Source organism: Dasypus novemcinctus, chromosome 3 (assembly GCF_030445035.2).
Source record: "Dasypus novemcinctus isolate mDasNov1 chromosome 3, mDasNov1.1.hap2, whole genome shotgun sequence".
NCBI lineage: Eukaryota > Metazoa > Chordata > Mammalia > Cingulata > Dasypodidae > Dasypus > Dasypus novemcinctus.
The window spans coordinates 61,416,324-61,438,105 of NC_080675.1; the positions used below are offsets into that span (position 1 = coordinate 61,416,324).

The 21,782-nt window shown below is 36.4% G+C and overlaps 1 protein-coding gene across 3 annotated transcripts in view; it reads right to left on the reverse strand.

The window, feature by feature from the left end:
* ATL1 (atlastin GTPase 1) overlaps positions 1 to 21,782 on the reverse strand; it is a 139,863-nt gene that overhangs the window by 58,383 nt on the left and 59,698 nt on the right. For all 3 annotated transcript variants that reach the window (XM_058293446.1, XM_004454111.3, XM_004454110.3), the window contains 5 exons: positions 10,869 to 11,116; positions 5,289 to 5,423; positions 4,719 to 4,823; positions 2,837 to 2,887; positions 46 to 102 (listed from right to left, as the gene is read on the reverse strand). In XM_058293446.1, the coding sequence (XP_058149429.1) occupies positions 46 to 102; positions 2,837 to 2,887; positions 4,719 to 4,823; positions 5,289 to 5,423; positions 10,869 to 11,116 (596 nt within the window). The remainder of the gene's footprint in view (positions 1 to 45; positions 103 to 2,836; positions 2,888 to 4,718; positions 4,824 to 5,288; positions 5,424 to 10,868; positions 11,117 to 21,782) is intronic.

Consider the following 21,782-nt stretch of genomic DNA (forward strand, 5'->3'; position numbering starts at 1 on the left):
CAGGAAAATCTAAAAAGAATTCACCATTATTTTACCTCCACTCACCTGAAATGGCTTCAGGAATGTTTCCTCCATTGCCAGTCTGCCATACTCAGTGAAAAGCTAGAAGGTAAATCATACACACACACACACGCGCGTGCGCGCGTGCACACATACGCACACATACAAAACAGAAAAGAAAAGTTCAGTCTCTGCAAAGTTTTACTTCTTGCATTTCTTCCATTTTTTTCTTACTGAAACATAGTACGATGTTATTAAGATTACATTTAATCATTTTAAGGAAATAAGTTATACAAATAAATCAGAGTACAGTAATTAGAAATTAAATATTTAAGGAGATAGGGTACATTTTAAAAATAAAGTTTCAATTTTAAAGCTAATAGCTTTTATGTCTAAAATGTGGGACAATTATTTGTGGGGGAGATGGGTGAAAAGGAAACATATGTTAAATGACCTTCCAAAATATAACTTGCATAGATTAGCCCAGAGATCCATAAACTATGTACAAGATTTGTTACCTAAGATTTAAGGCATGGTGGTTAGGTATAGATATTTGACTTAAAAGTGGAGAATTTAATACATGGCCTTTTCTTATTTCTTATTGCTCCCAATTGAGATCATGAGGCACCATGATTTGAGATTTTGGTATTACCAGGAATGTAAGGTTCCGGAGAACGTTCACCTGATGGGGAAACTGTAACAAGGCTTCTGCTGAGTTTCATGTAGGCTGGCTGAGTGGGTTTCCCTGTATGTATGCAGGAAATGCCACTTCAGACACAAGACTAACAAGCCACAGTGCCTTCTCAGAGTTGGGGAAGAATGCTGACACAGAGGATTCACATCCCTGTCCCTTTAGAATAGCTCCCACATCACCACACCTCCTCAAATGGGACTTATGGGAGTCTAGACAGCAAATGGTAAAACTAGGGGGAGTGTATATGGCTCAAGGGTTGAGTGCCTGCCTCCCACATTGGAAAGGTCCTGGGTTCAGTTCCTAGTGCCTCCTTAAAAAACAAAATAAAACTAAACAAAACTATACTTGGCATCTGATTAGAATGATTAAATAAAAGTCTGAAACATCATGTTTAAAAGGCAGCAGATCAAGGGATAAGACACTTTCATTAGAACCATTTTCTAACATAATTTGAACTCACAATCTCTTCTAAGGAAGATTGAAGTGTTGTCATTTACAGGAAGATTTTTTTATATGACCTCAAAAAAAGATGACTAACTCACTAGTAAGTCCAAAATCAGTCCTTTTTAAAGAAACCACTAAATTGGTATTGAAATGGTGCCATGTCATTAACTCAGAAAATAGTTTTCTGGGCTGCTGTACATGCCTGAACAAGAAATTTTCTAATGAGAAACATTTAATAATTATTCAGTTTATTGCCTATTTTTCATAAATGGCCAATATGGTATATTAGAAATGTATTTAGGAGCAATGTTAGATGTGAACCCAACTAACATTTACAATGTCATATATTACTATTCAACCCTTACCCTACTCCATCATCCTTTATTATCTGTTAAACTAGCACATTTTGCTATGTGCCTCAGATTGTCAAGATAAAATAATACATTGAAAGTGAAATTTTCTTTAAAATATATAGATAGACACTACCAGAGAAATAATTGTATTTTTGCTGCATAACCAAAAATAGCATGGATTGAAAAAGAGCAGATTATTACAGGGATGTGAACTACCTATAGAAAATATCCAATCTTTTACTTCTTTGAGATTTAAATAGTGCTGAAAATGTGGAAGGAGCACTGAGTCCAGTCAGATGACTCGGGTTTTTCTTCCCATTTTACCACTAAATAACTTATGAGTTTTATAAGTCATTTATTTCCTTTAGTCTCAATTTTTTTATCTATAAAATATAAATGATAAATTAGGCAGTCACTGAGGTCTCTTTCAGATCTAAAGTAAAATTCTATGAGTTATCATCAGGTAGCACTTTGAAGTTTTTAGTTTAAAAGTAGTTTACAGGAAAAATCTGGCATTTATCATATTAAGTGATGGCTATATCATACTAACAATAACTAAATCTCTGACTTGAATTCAGCTTCATATTTTTGTTAGTTTGTTTGTTTTAAAGATTTATTTATTTATTTATTTATTCTATTTATTTCTCTCCCCTTCCCCACCCCCGTTGTCTGCTCTCTGTGTCCATTTGCTGTGTGTTCTTCTGTGTCTGCTTTCATTCTTGTCAGTGGCACTGGGAATCTGTGTCTCTTTTTGTTGCATCATCTTGCTGTGTCAGCTCTTCATGTGTGCAGTGCCACCCCTGGGCAGACTGCACTTTTTTTTCATGCTGGTCGGCTCTCCTAGCAGGGTGCACTCTGCACGTGGGGCTTCCCTATGCGAGGGACACCCCTGCATGGCACTCCTTGTGCACATCAGCAATGCGCGTGGGCCAACTCACCACATGGGTTAGGAAGCCCTGGGTTTGAACCCTGGACCTTCTATATTGTAGACAGATGCTCTATCAATTGAGCCAAATCTGCTTCCCCAGCTTCATGTTTTGGGTCATTTTTTAACTGAAGTTTCTTTCTCCACTCTGCTGTGCCATTTATTTTTACACATAGGGCACACAAAGAAAGTAACTTTACAGAAACTATGGAATTTGAAAAATGAATTAGAATGAATATAACCACAGAGAGCCTGAAAAAAAGTCTGGAAATAGGACTTCCTTCATTTGATTGTGTTCTCAACCCTTTTGAATTTTTTTTTTTTTACCAGAGCAGAAGGCAGTCCAACAAAATTCTCAAGTTCTGCTATACATATTCAAAAGATTACCAGATATACAAAAATGAGTATAAATATTATTACCTGTAGATGCTGAAGATCATCCTCCTGGACATTTTGAGATAAGTTATATACCTTTATTGAGATAAAGCCAAAATGAGAAAACAACATCACTCCAAGCACATATTTTGTCATTGTCTATTCTAAATATCAATTGTCACACAAGCAAACTCTCTTACATACATTCTTATTTAATGTTACTTATAAGACCTTTAGTGGGGAGTAAAGGAAGTTTGAGAGACAATAAACAATGTACAATAATCATAAAATTGGTCCAGAAATACAACAGCCTCCTGCTCTTGAAATAGGATATTAAAATTATTTTATGAACTGAATTTTAAAATGCATCAATAAAATAATCATTCTTCCAAGCACACCAAAATAATAGCAATCTAAATCTGAACAATCCATATGGAAAAGTTTCTTTTGAAAAATTAAGCTGACTTTTTCACAATTGATTATTTTATTTATGTCTATAGAAAGTTCTATCATAGAAAAATTTGGTTCTGAATATTATGCTCATATCCTTTTACATATGCATTACTACTTCATTAACAGATCACAGCATAAAGGGGACATTTTTTTACCTTGTTTAAAAATTAATTTTATTTACACATACTCTGTATCCACTGGACACTTTATTGATATATATACCAAACATATACAAACAGTATACTTTGTGTACTTATTTAAATAACAGATTATTTCTCAAATAACAATAAAAAATAGTCAATACTAAAGACAGATTTTTCACTGAAAATATTCTATGCCATCAGATCAAGTAAAAATAATAAATATTAAAAAGGCAAAGTCAATCTGGTTTTAATAGGCTTGTACAAACTGCTTATCCCATTGGTTATGAAGAAATTAGATACTGTTAGTATTTTAAAGGCACCTTTATTTAAGAAGAATATTTTTTAAAGGTTAGTGAATCATAGGTTATCATGATGACTTTTACTTTAAAGCCCTTTAGGAAAAAAATATTCAACCTTTCCTTCCTTCATCTGTCCACCCTCCCAGGGTTGTTCTAACCACATAGACTCTGCAACTTATGATGGCTTCATTTTTAGTTCACTAGTCCTATTCTCTCTACTCACTTTATCCCTATCTCCTTACTTAAACCTTGTTTTACATCCAGAATCCTGTGCCTTTGCTGCCTTTTTAAGCTACCTTACCTTTTTCTATTGATTTTTTCTATTTCTCGGCTACTCTCTGTTCTTGCTCTCTCCAGTGATTAAAAAATATCTAAAAACCATCTTAAAATCTTTTATACTATGTGTGTTCTATGGTTATGGTAAAATCCCAAGGATTTTCAGGACAATTTAGAGAGTCTACAATAACCTCAAAAACATTATGAAAACAAAAATAAAGAAAAAACAATACTTGAAAAAGAAAGAAAAAAGGATAGGAAAGGGAGATTTTTAAAAATCATAGAAAATAATTTTCTTTCCTAAAGGTTTATTAAGGTATTTTTAAAAGCTGTGAACACACAGAAATGTTTTTATATTTAGAAACATTTCCTCTGGCTATGTCAAACAACATTTTGCATTTATAAATCGTGTTTCATCAAATATAACTTAAAATAGGTGGTGCCAATGTATCTGATGTAAGTTTTAATATTACTGAGTTTATTGTAGACTTTAAACAGAAAAAAAAATACTGAAAAGATAATTTTACCATATCTGACTACTGAGGGCAATTTGAAAACTGATCAATAATTAGACTACAGTAACAAAAACGATACTACTCTTATAGAAATCACAAGAACTGGTATGCTAATTGAGCCAAATAATATATGTGATTTACCATTGTTGTTTGTTCCACTACCACATGTTCACAGAAACACACATATTCATAATTTCAATTTAAGAAACATCCACAAAAACTGATTTATTTTATTCCATACCTGAATTGAGCTGATCATTGTGCTAAGGGCAAATACTGTGGCCGAATCTCTCAAAGTTGACTGACTGTCAAAGGTTCCCTGAGTATCCATCAATAACACTGCAACCTACAGACAAGTAGAGTACATTGCTGATATTTTATACAACATGATAATGTGAGGCAGTAGAGTTACTACAATGCTAACACCACAAGAACCATTACAAAAATACTTAGTATGTATTTTCTCACATATGCCACAAGTGCCACAGAAAGTCAAATTATTAACTAGGTGTTTACTACTGTAATGATTAATTTTCATTGGCAATACAACGTAACAGAAACTTAATATAGAGATTGAAAGAAAGTAAAGATGTTAATGTGAAGATCTGCTGCGCTTTTGGCCTTATGATTTCACCTAGCCTGATCACTAGAAAGGGAAAGAGGGGGGGTTGCAACAGAAGGCTAACCCACCTTCTTTAACCTTTATGTCAAAGTGTGAAAAGTAATTTTTATAAAAACATTTGAAAGGATCTTGAAAAATGGTAATTGTTACAAGTGAAACTCAATTTTATTTAAGAAGTTAACAACATACCTTTTTACCATCAGGTTTATTGATAAGGAAAACTTCACTCCATATCTGGATGCCTGTGGTCTCTCGTTCAGACCCACCTCTCCATGAAAAACCGGTCAAAGGTTCATTGCAATCTCCAACCCAATCAGCTGATTCCTATAAATTAATAAAGTCTATGATGTAGAACTCTCCCACTCTAGTCAGAAGGAAAAAACATATGTACATCTTTTGCATACCTTACATAATCATCCAAAAATAATTACAGAGGAGCAACCATCTGCCACATTTTGTACTAGGTCCTGAGTATGTAAAGATGAAAAGATGTCATTCCAGACCAGAAAAAGTTCGTAGCCTAACAGGGAGATAGATATACTAACAAATCATTATGATGCCATGACAAATGGGAGTGTATGTAAGGCATAAATGGAAACAGGAAAAGAAATACCTAATTCTTGGCCAGGCAAGACTTCATGGGCAAGGTGGTATTTGAGCTAAGATCTGAAGGATGTTTATGAATTTTCCAGGTAAGCAAACAGGGAGGGCCTTCCAGAAAGAAAGAAACAAAGATATGAGAGAGTATATGTCAATTGATATGCAAATGATTTGGTCATGCTTAAGCCTCAAAATGGGGGTATAGGGGCATAAGTAACAACAGTACAAGAGGCTGGGCAGATAGCTAGATGAAAATTCTAGTAAGGTGCCTAAGGAAGCCAGATTTTCTCCTTCAGGCAATGGGGAGTTATGTAGATGAAGAGAAGGAATATCATCATAGCTATGAGTAGTAAGATTCTACAAGCAGTGAAGGGCTATTGTAGGGAAGGAAGGTGAAAGCCAGAACAAAAGTGGGACTATTATTATGGTCAAAAATAGGATTGAGGGATTGAATCAGAGCCAGGCAGTGAGGTGGGGTACTGATACGAGTAGACTTTGGGAAGCCAAAGAAGAGAGAAGAGAAGGAACTGTCAGTTGTATGAAGACTGGAGAAAGATCAAGTAAGAGAAGGACTGGAGAGTATCACTTAAGATTTAGTAATTAGGTCATTGGTGACCTTGTTTAATAGTGGTTATACTTACTTTGATATTTTGTAGAGATAATATGTTATTAGTATTTGGAAGACCTCATTAAATAATCTTCAAATCTAAAACCTCATACAAACTAAAAAGTAAACAACTTTACTAATTCAGAGAAATTTGGGTGCATACTTCTCAAATTAGTAAGAACTCTATATTAATATGGAAACTTTAAGAGGACTAGTATAAAAGAAAATTTTATTTAGTTATATTTGTCCTGTTTGAGAGCATTTTAGGCTCTTATAAAGAGATCAGTTTGGGTTCTTTCATGAAATGGCTCCATTATCTGTTCCCATCTACTCAATTTTATTTCCTTTTGATCTCCAATGCATAATTTCCACTCTAGGGAAGAAGGTTGAACCTATGTTTATTGAATATATCATACTCATTCCAACTGGCACAACTTTTCTCCTGTTCCTCTTAACCTAGAATGCCCCTTCTTTTTCCCTTTTCTGATCCAGATCTTGTACATATTCAAGGTTCATCCTGAGCCCCAATAACTCTCTGAAGCTTTTTCTGATAATTCCTACCTATACAGGTATGCCGTTCCCCAAACTTCTAATGTTACTGACATTCAGAAACATAAGGATTAGCATTTAATGATGCTCTAAATATTTCATGCATCTTAAGTCTGTCTCCTCAGCCAAACCATTAGATATCTAACTGCAGAATCTATGTCTTCTTAAGTTTCTGCCATAGTGCCTAGTACAGTGTAGCAGTAATACTAACTGATGTAATAATTGAAATTAGTCTAACAAATATTGCCTGGAAAAAAATCACAGAGCATGTACTACAATGAATAACTGGTAATGTGATAGTTTGAAGCTATATATACCCTAGTAAAACATGTTCTTAAATCTAATCCATTCCTGTGGGGGTAAACTCACTGTAAGTAGGACCTTTTGATGAGGCTACTCCAGTTAAGCTGTGACCCACCTCATTCCGGATGGGTCTTAATTCTCTTACTAAAGTCCTTAATAAGAGAATGAAATTCAGACGAAGAGAAAGTCATAGAAACAAGAAGCTAAAAGCAGGAAATGGATGTAGCTAAACTAATTGGGCTCCCATCTACCACATAGGAGGTCCAGGTTCAATGCCTAGGGCCTCCTGGTGAAGGCACGCTGGCCCACATGGTGAACTGGCCCATGCAGAGTGCTGGCTCACGTGGGAATGCCACCCAGTGCAGGAAGGCTGCCCTGCACAGGAGTGCCAGCTGTTGTGGAGAGTTGGTGCAGCCAGATGATACAATAAGAGACACAGAGGAGAGAAAATAAGAAGATATGATAGAACAGGGAGTTGTGGTAGCATAAGAGAGTAATTACCTCTCTCCCACTCTGGAGGGTCCCAGGATCAGTTCCTGGAGCCGCCTAATGAGAATACAAGCAGACACAGAAGAACACACAGCAAATGGACACAGAGAGCAGACAATGGGGGGAATGGGGGGCATGGGGGGGGTGGAGAAATAAATAAAAATAATAAATTTTTTTTTAAAAAAGCTATGAAACCAGGATGAGAAGGGAGAGAAGGGAGAGACCCAGTAGATGCCACCATTTGCCGTGCCATGTGTCAGAGGAGCCAAGGGTTGTCAGCAGCAGGTCTTCAGGAAGTGAACATTGCCTTGATGTTGCCCTGATTTGGACATTTTCTCAGTTTCAAAACTGTAAGCTAATAAATTTCCTTTGTTTATACCCAACCCTTTTCATGGTATTTGCTTTAAGCAGTCTAGGAAACTAAAACAGGTGATGATCAGGAATTAGCATAATGATATATTATTGTAACATCAACTCAGGTTAATGACCTACTTGAGACCTTTATAAAAAACAATAAGCCTGAGAAATGATTTTGAAAGACAAGGAAAATATCCACAAATAGTTATTTTGGCAAACGCCTTCAACCCTGCCATGGCTGAGCTGATCTAGAAGAAACTACAGGGAGAAGTGGAGAAATATCAACAGCTACAGAAGGACTTTAGTAAGTCCATGTCAGGGTGGCAGAAGCTAGAGGCACAGCTAATAGAAAATAATGTCATGAAAGAGGATCGGCCCTGCTGGATCCAACGTGGTCTTTAAGCTCCTGGGTCCTATGTTGGTCTAATTGGAGCTGAGGGAGGCCCACGCCACATGGGGAAGAGGCTGAAGTATATTACAGGAGAAATTAAATGATACAAATCCCAGCTCTAGGACCTCTAACGGCAGTCATAGCGACAGAGGGAGATGCTTGTTTAGCTGCAGCAGGAGTTCCAGTGTGCCCAGGCAGCAAAGACAGGGGCTCCTGTGAACACCTGACCTTGTGGTAGCAGGGAGGGAAAGGGAGGGAATGAGGCAGCTCTAGGGTCTATACTGTAGCTAATATAATACGAAAACACCTGGGGAAAAAAAAACCATTTACCTGTGTTAACTAGCACAAAATTTAGCTCGTTTCATTCATTCAGGCATGCAATCATTCATTTATTCAAAAATTATTCACTGATTACTATGTACCGGGGACTTTGCTAGGTATCAAAAAGTTTAATAACAGTTTTCCTGCTATAAAGAATATAGATTGTCACATATTAAATCCAATTTTGCCATTCTAGTATGAATTATAATTATATATGCAGAAATGAAAGCATAATTTGGTCTAAATAAAGTCAATGAATGATACATGCTATTATGCAAGGAACAGCAAAACAAATGTTCATAGCCTTTCCTCCTTTTTGAATGCTGTACTAGGTGCTGAAAAAGAAAAAGAAAAACGAGACAAATCTGGTACACTTTAATCTTAGCAAATGCTATTTACCAGAAGCAACATGACAAGTGTTACTAAGTATTTTATTCTAACATTTACATAACACTTAAAACTATGAATATGACTAAAACTGTATAATCTCAAAAAGTAGAAAGCACATTGATTTTTACTCATTCACTTTTTCCACCGGTGTTAAGTAGCATACAATGTTTGCATGCTAGATATACGAGGTGGTAAGAGTTTTGTTTGCTTTCAAAGCTGGAATTATTTTGTTAGTTCTGTTGTCTGAACAGAACTTGTCTGAACTGAAGTTAAAGATAGACGATGTTAGTGAAATTGTTCAAAACTACCTCAAACATAAAGGATCAATCCAAGATAGGTAGTTATGGCATAAATAAATAATATAAAGTTTCTTTGTGTAGTGTGTCTTTTCTGCCTCAACAACTATATTTAATTAGAATCATTTTGAATAAAAGAGGAGAAAAATACTGCTATGCTCTCCATTCTCAGTCTTTGTTTCCCAACTCTAATTTCTTATATATCCTTCTGTTTTTGGTTCATCCTAGATCCCTCAAAGTCTCATTTCTGTATCACACCTTTGTCTCAAATGTTATAACATTGTCATTTGCCTCTGAGGGTGGGATAAGGGTGGGGACTGACTGAGAAAGGATAAGAGGGAACTTTCTGGGGTAATGGTAATGTTCTATATCTTGATAGTTGTTAGAACTACACACATATATGCATTTTTCAAGTATCAGTGAATGTACACTTAAGATTTATATATTTCATCACATGTAAATTTTATCTTAAAGAAAAATCTATAAGATAATAATGAAATATATTTTTGAAGTATGTAGGAGGAAATATACTGATGCCTACAATTTACTTTGACATGCATCAAAAATAAGATGGCTTGATGGATGGAGAGAGGGATGAATAGATGGAGCCGTATGTGACAGAGCAAGAATGTTAATGTTAATGGTAGAATCTAAGTGGGAGTAACCAAGTGTTCACTGAAAAATCCTTTGAACTTAGCTGTAAGCTTGAAAATGTTCTTAATAAAATGTTTGAAGACAGTGACTTCAATAAAAAAGTTATGATAAAAGTTGTTTGACGTTTTAAACACTGTAAGATATAAGTATCATATCACTATGATGTGTCTATTTTGAAAAAATTTTTAAAAAATAAGTACTAAGGGAAATACAGCAAAGCACTGTGGTTAGGAAGGATATATCTTTTTTTCTTTTTAAGATTTATTTATTTATTCTTCATTTATTTCTCTCCCCTTCCCCACCCTTCCCCCCTTTCCCCCCAGCTGTCTGCTTTCTGTGTCCATTTGCTGTGTGTTCTGTGTCTGCTTGGATTCTTGTCAATGGCACCAGGAATCTGAGTCTCGTTTTGTTGCATCACCTTGCTGCATCAGCCCTCTGCATGTGCAGCGCCACTCCTGGGCAGGCTGCACTTTTTTGCACTGGGCAACTCTCCTTGGAGGTGTACTCTTTGCATGTGGGGTTGCCCTAGGTAGGGGACACCCCTGTGTGGCACGGCACTCCTTGCGCGCATCAGCACTGTGCATGGGCTAGCTCATCACATGGGTCAGGAGGCCCTGGGTTTGAACCCTGGACCTCCCATGTGGTAGGTGGACACTCTATCCATTGAGCCAAATCCACTTCCCAATCATAGCATTTTTAACTGGTTTATATTTAGAGTAAATAGAAATGGAAATATTAAACACAAGCAAATAAAAATACAATGTGATAGAAGCACAGAAACAAGAAAACTTTTGAAAGCACCTTTTACATACCTGGTTGTACATGTATCTTAACATGAAGTCCATCAGAAATGATTTTCCTTTTCTAAATGCTCCAGCAACAGATACAGCAACAACCTCCTTATCTCTGACAGCCTCTGAGAGAAGGATCCGATTTAGTGCAGTTTCATCCAACTCAAAGGAATGGTCATCTTTGACAATGAGGACTTGGACTGGTCCGGCCTTTTTCACTGGCTCCTCCTCTTCTGAGCTCCACTCGTACGTCTTTTCTGAAAACCCACCTGTTGAACAAAGTGGTAACTGGGTTCAGCTGATATGATTGAATCAAAGAGAATTTTCCATTTCAAGTAAGCTCTAAGTCAGTGCAGAGATCTCTCCTTATGAGTGAGAAACAAAATCAAAGCAAAAGACTTCACTTTTGGAGCTGAGGAATCAAATGGCCTTAGTTCATACTTTCTTCATCCTCTAGAAATAAGCTTAGTTATTTACATGAAGGATCCTTGCAGCACTCCTTAAAGCTGAATATACATAGGATGAAATACATGGAGGGCTCAGAATTAGAGTCTTGAGGTTGGAATAAACCTCTAAAGTCAACTAGTTTGTCTTCCTCCAATGCAGGAATCCCATCCAGAAGATCCTACACTTTCAGTCGTCTAAAACTGGACTTTGTAGTAATGGAAGTTATAGATAATTAAATTGAGTAGGACCATATTTCAGAGGCCCTTCACATCCATGGCAAAGAGATCTGGACATAACTTAATAAAAATTAAGAAACTTTTGAAGGTTACCCTGTGTACAGATCTTACATAAAAGCTGTATTACCTTGGAAAATTATTAACCTCGCTAAGCCTCAGTTTCTTTATCTTTAAAATGGAAAAGACTAATAGTACCTATTTTATAGAGTTGTAAGGACTAAGTGAGTTAGTATATGTCAAGTTCTGAGAACAATGGTTGCCACATAATAAACTCAAAAAAGTTAGCTCTCTCATTATCATTATCATTATCATCATCATTACCACCATTACTTTGGGATTATAGACTGAACTGAGTATTCCTAGAAGGAGTTTCTGCCTATTTTCTATATTAATGTGTGTGTGTTTCAGGGTTTTCAATTTAATTGGTAGAGATGCTATTTTTAACAGAGGTCAACTTTTAAACTCATGTATAATATAAAAGAATTTTAGAAGTGGACCTTGGCATTTGTGGTAAATTACAAAAACAGCTTCTATGTGTCACTGCTTGTATCCATTGCCTTTGCAATGTAATTTTGTAGAGTCCTCCCACTTTGACTGTGAGGTCAACCATTTGACATGTAGTATCAGACATGACACAATCAGAGGCTTGAAAAAGCATTTACGTGTTTCCATTTTGCTCTTTCACTTCTGCCATACACCATCAGAACACACCCAGATTAGGCTGCTGCAGGATGAGGGGCACTTGGAGCAGAGGCAAACTGCTCCAACTGTCCCAGCCAAGGTGACACCCAGCCATGTGAGGGACCCACCAAGTTCAGGAGAGTTGCCTAACAACCATCTCAACATGTGGTCAATAAATTCTTATTGTTTTATGTGCCTGAGATTTTATAATAGGTAATAAATAACAGATACATCATTCAACTTCTTTTAGAAAGGTAGTAGTATAGTGTAGTGGTTAAAAGCCCAGGCTCTGAAACAAGGTTGCTGGGATTCCAATCCTGGCTTCACCATTTCTTAGCTGAGTAACTTTAGGCAAGTTGTTTAACTTTACGGCACCTACCTCATAAGGTTGCTATGAATTAATATATGTATTTAAAGCACTTAAAACAGTGCCTGGCACATAGTAAATGCTATTAATATTATTGTAGATGAGGAAACTAAAGTCAAACATGTAACTGACCTTGCCCAAAAGAAGGAAATGGAAATTCTGTATCAGGTAGTCTACCGTGGATGCTTTCTTGTGTTAATTATTTAAGCCTTTTAATATTCTAGCAAGGTAGCTTTTATTATCTGTATTTTTGACAAATGAAGAAAGTAAGAATTTGAGAGATTAAGTAACTTTCCCAAGATCACACCACTAGGAAGTGATAGATTCAGGTTCACATAGATAGTAACTGTCAGCCAGAGTCTAGATCCCAGGTTTCTAAACTTCATTCCAGACCTTTCTACTATAATATTCTACCTCTTTAGCAATAATCAAAATAACTCTTGGACAAAACATCAAGTGGGCTCATTTGCTTTGTATCAGAAGAACTGAAACTCAAAACATATACTAATTAATCAGATATCTTGGGAAGCGGACTTGGCCCAATGGTTAGGACGTCCCTCTACCACATGGGAGGTCAGAGGTTCAAACCCCGGGCTTCCTTAACCCATGTGGAGGTGGCCTATGCTCAGTGCTGATGCGCGCAAGGAGTGCCCGGCCACGCAGAGGTGTCCCCCACGTAGGGGAGCCCCACCCGCAAGGAGTGCACCCCGTAAGGAGAGCCGCCCAGCGCAAAAGAAAGTGCAGCCTGCCCAGGAATGGTGCCGCCCACACGGAGAGCTGACACACAAGATGATGCAATGAAAAGAAACACAGATTCCCGTGCTGCTGACAACAAAAGAAGCAGAAAAGAAGAACACGTAGCAAATAGACACAGAGAACAGACAACTGGGGTGGGGCGGGGGCGGGGAACAACAGGGAGATAAATAAATAAATAAATAAATCTTTTTTTAAAAAAATCAGATATCTGACCAAGTCTCAAATTAACCCTTAGTTATATTACTTTTGAAATAAATGGAGTTCTTAACCTTTTAGTTAAATTTTTAAAAATCTATTTAAATAGATATTCTTCAGGATTTCTTTTTGATAAGGAGTCTCATAACTAGAGAAAAACAAGGCAATTACATTTCAGCATACTTTTAAATACATCTTCAGATTGCACTGACATATGTATATCACATTCATATCCTATCTATATTGTTCATATATAAGATGTTATTGAAATATTGCAAATCTGATATATAATTTTAGTTTTTTATTAGTAGAGACAGAAACACACTGATACTTCCTGAACAATAGTACAAAACATCTGGAAATAATGGATCATTGCCTATAGCCATAAATCAGAGTTTTTCTCTCTATAAAGTTAAGAAAAATTAATTTTATATCCAAAATATGTTAGCCTTTGTTTAAATAGCAGGTTCACAATTAACAATATATATGAAGTTGTGAAAAGTACTTCTCTATTATTCCAGCACTACATTGCTCCCCTTTCTGAGGACAGCAAATACACATTTTCTTTGATGAAGTTCCTTGACCATGCTATTGTCATGATCTGAGTGTACAACTGTGAATCAGGGACCCAGACTAGCCACAATATTTTGATAGAAAACAACTTTGGAGCAGAAAAACTAAATCACAACTTTCTACTGACAAAAATAATTCTATAAGAGGGTAGCAAATCTTATACATATGTAAGAGGTCCTTCTTTTTGTCTTTTTCTTTTTTTAACAAATCAATTTTATTGATACATATTAATAAAGCATACAATTCATCCAAAATGTACAATCAATGGCATTTAGTATAATCACATAGTTGTTCATTCATCACTTCAATCATTAGTAGCACATTTTCATTTTGATAATAAAAATAATGAACAAAAACCAGTCAAACAAGATAATTCACCTCTCAGTCTCTCTATTTGCCCTGCTGTATATAGCTGCTAGTTCTGGCTATTCTTGCACAATTATTTATTTATTAAGCAGTTTTATTGAGATATATTCCCTTACCATACAGTCTATCTAAAGTGTATAATCAATAGTTTTTAGCATAATCACAATGTTGTGCATTCGTCATCACAAAAAACTTTAGAATTAGTTCATTATTCCAAAAAGAAAACTCCACACCCCTTAGCATGCCATCACTAACCCTACATAACCACTAATCAAATTTCATCTTTATAAATTGATTTATATTTACATTTTATATAAAGAGAACCATACAATATGTTACACAATATATTTAGTACATATTAACACAATCATACAGTATTTATCCTTTTGTGTCTGGCTTGCTTCACTCAATATAATGTCCTCCAGGTTCATCCATGTTGTCATATGCTTTACTACTTAATTTCTTCTGACAGCTACATAATATTCCATCGTGTGAATATACCACAGTTTGTTTATCCATTCATCGGTTGATGGATACCTGGGTTGTTTCCAACTTTGGGCAATAGTGAATAGAGCTGTGATGAACATCGGTGTGCAGATATCTATTCGTGTCACTGCTGTCAGTTCTTTTGGGTATATACCCAGTACTGGTTGCAGGGTCACGTGGCAAATCTATAGTCAACTTCTTTAGGAACTGCCAAACAGTCCTTCACAGTGGCTGTACCATTCTGCATTACCACCAACAGTGAATAAGAGTTCCTATCTCTCCACATCCTCTCCAGCACCTGTAGTTCTCTGTCTTTTTAATACTGGCCATTCTGATGGGTGCGAAATGATATCTCATTGTAGTTTTAATTTGCATCTCCCTAATTAGCGGCATTGAACATTTTTTCATGTGTTTTTATTTGCCATTTGTATTTCTCCTTTGGACAAATATTCAGGTCTTTTGTCCATTTTAAAATTGGGTCATTAATCTTTTTATTGTTGAGTTATAACATCCATGGATAGTAAACCCTTATCAGACACATGATTTCCAAATATTTTCTCCCATTGATTAGGCTGCCTTTTCACCCTTTTGACAAAGTCGTGTAAGGTACAAAAGTGTTGAATTTTCAGGACGTCCCATTTACTAATTTTTCTTTTGCTACACATGCTTTGGGAGTAAGGTCCAAATAACCACCACCTATCACAAGTTCTTTAAGATGTTTCCCTATATTGTCTTGTAGTAGTTTTATGGTTCTGTTTTAGTTTTAGTTTTAGATCTTTGATCCATTTTGAGTTGATTCTCAAAATGTATAGCGAGTGAGATAGGGGTTGCAGGAGGTCCTCTTGGGAATGTATGAAGGAATGGAATTTCTGGGTTGTAAGTTTTTCAGACATTCAGCTTTACAATGATACAAAATTGTTTCTCGAAGTGGTTGTACCAATATTTCACTCCCTCACCCCACAGACACTTATCAGAAATCCTATTGATCTATATCCTTTCCAACATATGGTTTGGTCGGACTTCTTAAGTTTTGTCAATTGTATAGGTATAAAATGGTATCTCACTGTGGTCTTTCTGTGTGTGTGTGTGTGCATGCACTCTCTGTGTCTACTCATCTTCTCTTTAGGAGGCACTAGGGCACTAGGAACCAAACCCAGGACCTCCCATGTGGAAGAGAGGCACTCAGTCACCTGAGCCACCTCAGCTCCCTGGTTTGTTGTGTCTCTCATTGTCTTTTCCCTTCGTGTCTCTTTTGTTATGTCATCTTGTTGTGTCAGCCTGCCGTGCCAGTTCACCTTCTCCAGGAGGCATCGGGAACCGAATCCAGGGCCTCTCTTGTAGGTAGAAGCCCAATTACTTGAGCAACATCTGCTTCCCTCACTGTAGTCTTGATGTACGTTTCTCTAATTGCTTATGAGGTGAATACATGCCCATTACCCAGTTTTTTATCAGGCTACTTGTTTTTTTCTTATTGATTTATGGTAGTTCTTTATTTAGAATGCTAGCCCTTTGTTAGTTATAAGAATGGCAAAATCTTCTAGTTTAGAGCTTGCCTTTTCACTTGTTTATGCTATTATTAATGAAGAGTAATACTTAATTCTGTGTGCGTGTTTGAGATACCAGGACTGGGGATTGAACCCTGGACCTCATATGTGGGAAGCCGGTGCTCAACTACTGAGCAACATCAGCTCCCCTGCGTTGGTTATTTCATTTGTTTGCTTGTTGTCTGTTTTTTGGTGGCACTGGGAACTGTACCCCAGTACTTCCCATGTGGGCACTCAACCGCTTTAGTCATATCCGCTCCCCATAATTCTTTTAATGTAAAAGATTTGTATCAGTATTTTCTTTTATGATTAGTACTCTTTGGGTCATGATTATGAAATTATTACCTACACAAGATCAGAAAGATATTTATATATATATACACATAATTCTAAGTCTTAAAAGTTTTGCTTTTGATATTTAAGCTCTTAATTCATTAAGAGCTAATATTTGTATATGATGATAGAATAATTTATTTTCTATGTGAGTAACAAAATTTTTCAGCATTCTATTAATCAAATCTTCTTTCCTCAAGTGGTCTGTCATGTGATCATTGTAATAAATAAGGATTTTATATACATATATATGATGTTGTTTCTGAGCTCTCAATTCTAATGCATTCATCAATTTGTCAATCTCAGCACCAATACTTCATTATCTTAGTCAAAATAACTTTATAAAAAGTAATTATAGGGAAGCAGACTTGGCCCAGTGGATGGGGCATCTGTCTGCCACATGGGAGGTCCGCAGTTCAGGCCCCTGGCCTCCTTGACCTGTGTGGGGCTGGCCTGCGCCTGGTGCTGGCATAGGTAGTGCCTGTGCCACACGGGGATGCCCCCGCGATGGGGAGCCCCGCGTGCGGGGGCGGGGTGTGCCCCGTGGGGAGGGCCTCCCAGCGCGAGGGAGGGTTCCGCCTGCCCGGGAGTGGTGCCCCGCGCGGGGGTGGGGACGCAGATTCCCATGCCAGGATTCCGGTGTCGCTGACAGCAACCGAGGCCGCGGCAAAGGACAGGAGCGCGCAGCGGGTGGATGCAGGGAGCAGACAACGGGGGTGGGGGGGAATAAATAGAATAAATCTTAAAAAAAAAAGTAATTATATACAGCAGGGCAGGACCCTCATTCTTCTAATTACTATTGGTCTTGACTATTTTTACCTTTTCCATATAAAAATTAGAATTAGTATGTTAACTGAATCTTTATTGAAATTGTGTTAAGTCTCCTAGTCCATAAACGTGGAATATCTCTCCACCTATTTAGGTCTTTAATCTTCGTTAGTAAAGTTTTTATAATTTGCAGTTCTGGAAGAGGAGGTTTGATAGATTTATTCCTATGAACATTGTAGTTTTTGTTGCTAACTATAATTGGTATATTTGTTGCATTATTGTTGTTTTAATTATGTTTTCTAGTTGTTTGCTGTTTAGGTAAAGAACTGTAATTGACTTTGATGAATTGAAACTTTTGCTAAACTCTATTATTTCCTGGAAATTTTGTATAGATGCTTTCGGGTTTTTAAATGAAGAAATAGAAATATAACCTAGAAATAATGACCTTTTTTTTTTATCTTTCTAATCCTTTCAAATCCTTGTTATTTATTTTCTTTTTCTTGTCTGATTGGACTGCCTATACAATGTTGAATAGAAGTGGTGATAGTATACACAACTTCTTGATTTTAAAAAGGGTTACCCGGGGAACAGATGTGGCTTAAGTGGTTGGGCACCTGCTTCACATAGGGGTTGTCACAGGTTCAATACCCTGGTGCCTCCTAAAAAAACAAACAAACAAAAAACAAGCAAACAAAAGAAAAACCCAGTTTAAGGGAGCCAATGTGGATCAGGGGTTGAGTACCGGCTTCCCACATGTAAGGTTCCAGGTTCAACCCTCAGCCCTAGCACTTAAAAAAAAAAAAGTTTTTCCAATATTTTCTTTTTTGGGGTCATATTTGTTTTTTTTTATTTGCTTTGGCAAATACACTTATCAAATTAAGGAAGTTTCATTTTATTTCTTGTTTACTACTAATTTTTTAAAAAAATCAAAAATGGGTAGTGAACTTTATCAAATGTCTTTTCTGCATCTATTGAGATGATATGTTCTTTTTCCTTTCATCTGTTAATGCAGTGAGTAATATACCTTTCCATTTTTATATGGACCTAATATTTTCAGAATATAGTATCTTATTTATATATTATTGGATCCAGTTTGCTAAAATTTTGTTCTGCCCTGAATTGTGCATCTATATTCATAAATGAGTTGAGTCTATGATTTTCCTTTCTCATTCTGTCCTTGGCTGATTTTATTACAAAGTTATATATGCTTTACACAATGAGTTAGCAAATTCTTCCTTTTCTATCTTCAGGAGAAGTTTATAATAAAAAATTGGAGTGGAAAGTTATTTGAAACTTGATAGAACTCTCCTGTAAAACTTTCTGGGCTTGGTTTTTTTCTTCATGAGATGATTAATTGCTACCTCAGTTTCTTTAATATTTATGACACTGGTGATTGTTAGTAGTAATAAGTTTTATATTTCTTCTTGAGAAGGTTGGTACGCTCGATTTTTTTCTAGGAATTTTTCCTGTTGTCTAAAATTTCAGACAAAAAATCAGTAAAGATAGAGAAGCTTTGAACAACATCATTAGGCAACCTGACCCATCATACATTTAATAACTGCAGAACCATGCATTATTTTTAGGTTAATGTGGAACTTTACTAAATAGAGCAGATACTGTTCATAAATCAGATCTCAAAAACTTTGAAGTACTTAAACAATGCTAAATATGTTCTCTTACTATGGAGGAACTAAACTAGAAATGAATAACAGGAAGATATTTAGAAAAGTCTCAAATTTTTAGAAATTAAGCAATAAATTTCTGAATAATGTATGCATCAAAGAAGAAAAATCACAGTGGAAATTAAAATGCTATGAACTAAATGCTAATGAAAATATGGCATATAAAAAACTTGCTTAGAGAAAATTTACACCTCGAAATGTAGAGAAGTTTTAAAAATCATAACCTAACACCCAACACAAATTACCAATAACATGTAAAAAAGTGTATACCAGGAAGTGGACTTCGCCCAATGGCTAGGGCATCCGCCTACCACATGGGAGGTCCACGGTTCAAACTCTGGGCCTCCTTGACCTGTGTGGAGCTGGCTCATGCACAGTGCTGATGCACGCAAGTGCCGTGCCACGCAGGGGTGTCCCCCCACGTAAGGGAGCCCCACGCTCAAGGAATGTGCCCCGTAAGGAGAGCCGCCCAGTGCAAAAGAAAGTGCAGCCTGCCCAAGAATGGCGCCGCATACACAGGGAGAGCTGACACAGCAAGATGATGCAACAAAAAGAAACACAGATTCCTGGTTCTGCTGATAAGGATAGAAGAGGTCACAGAAGAGCACACACCGAATGGACACAGCAGACAAGGGGGACGAGGGGAAGGGGGGGAGGTGCATTGAGTGGGGGAAGGGGAGAGAAATAAATAAAAAATAAATCTTTAAAAAAAAAGTGTATATCACTACAGATCCCACAGATATTTAAAGGATAATATGACTATATTAGGAACAATTTTATGCTAGTAAGTTTGATAACTTTGATGACATGGACAAATTCAAAGAAGAAACACCACTTATAAAAATGACACAAGAAGAAACAGAAAATACAAAAGTTTTTATATCATAAAATAAATTAACTTAATAATTTAAAACCTTCATGCACAGAAAAGTCCAGGCTCAGTTGGCTTCTCCAGTGAATTCCTCCAAACATTTAGGGAAAAATAATATCAACCTTACAAATCTTAAAAACAAAAACTGAGGAACCATTCTCAAACTTGTCCTATGAGGTCAGAATAACTCTGATACCAAAAACTGACAAGGAAAGTATAAAAAAGGAAAATTACAGGCCAGTATGTTTTACAAAGATACACTCAAAAGTCCTAATCAAAATATAGCAAATCATATCCATAGATACATAGGAAACACAATACATCACAACCAAATTATAAGAATTCACTTTATTATTATTATATATACTTTTAATATTCAAATAATTTCAAACTAACAGGACAGATGCAAAAATAATACAAAACACACAAAGAATCCACATAGGTACCCAATCACCAACTTTTAATATTTTGTCACATTTGCTATTTCATTATACATTATCTATCTATCTATCTTTTTTCCATCCATCACTATTAATACATTTGAGAGTAGGTAGAAAACATTATTTTCCTTGAACACTTAATATTTCCTTGTATATTTGCTAAGAACGAAGACAAATTTAACTTTCTAACAAAACTTTCATTCTTATATGCCATTGCTAACAATGCCATTTTGAGAAATTTCTCCTCCTTTATAAGATCCAGTCCAGTATTATGCATTGCATTTAGCTGTTATTCTCTTTAGTCTTTCTTTTTTAAAAAAGCAATTTTATTGAGATATATTCACATCCATTCGATCCATCTAAACATTGTATTAGTTTGCCAAAGGGGTGCTGATGCAAAATGCCAGATATCTGCTGGTTTTTATAAAGGGTATTTATTTGCAGTAGGAACTTACAGATATTAGGCCATAAAGCATAAGTTACTTCCCTCACCAAAGTCTATTTTCACATGCTGGAGCAGATGGCTGCCAACATCCGTGTGGCTTCAGGCTTTGTGGGTTCCTCTGGGCTCAGCTCCTCTGTTTTCTCCCAAGGTCAGCTGTAGACTATCAGGTGGATGGCTCTATCTCTCTACCTGGAGTTTCTTCCCTGTCTAAGGAGCTGTCTATATTTCTCTGTGTTCTTCTTCTTGCTCAGGTCCTCTCTTCCTGAGGCTTGCTTTTCTTTCCTCTGTGAGCTTACTTCCTGGGGCTCCAGCTTAAGGCTTCAGCATCAAACTCCAACATCAAAAACCCTCAGCTCTGTCCTTTGCCATGCCTTTTATCTGGGCCCTAATGATGGGGCCCAGTCAAAAGCCCTAATCATAACTTAATCACACCCAGTTACAGACCAGATTACAAACATAAACCAGTATCTATTTTTGGAATTCATAACCATATCAAACTGCTACAAGTGTACATTCAATGGCTTTTGGTATAATTACAGAGTTGTGCATTTATCACCAAAATCAATTTTAGAGCATTCTTATTATTACAAAAATTTAAAAACCTTACCCTTAGCAGTTACTTCTCAATCCCTCTATCCTTCCCCAGCCATACAGAACTGCTATTCTAATTCCATATCTGTAAATGTATTTGTATTTACAAATTATCTAGTACTTTGTGTCTGGTTTCCTTCACCTAGAGTAATTT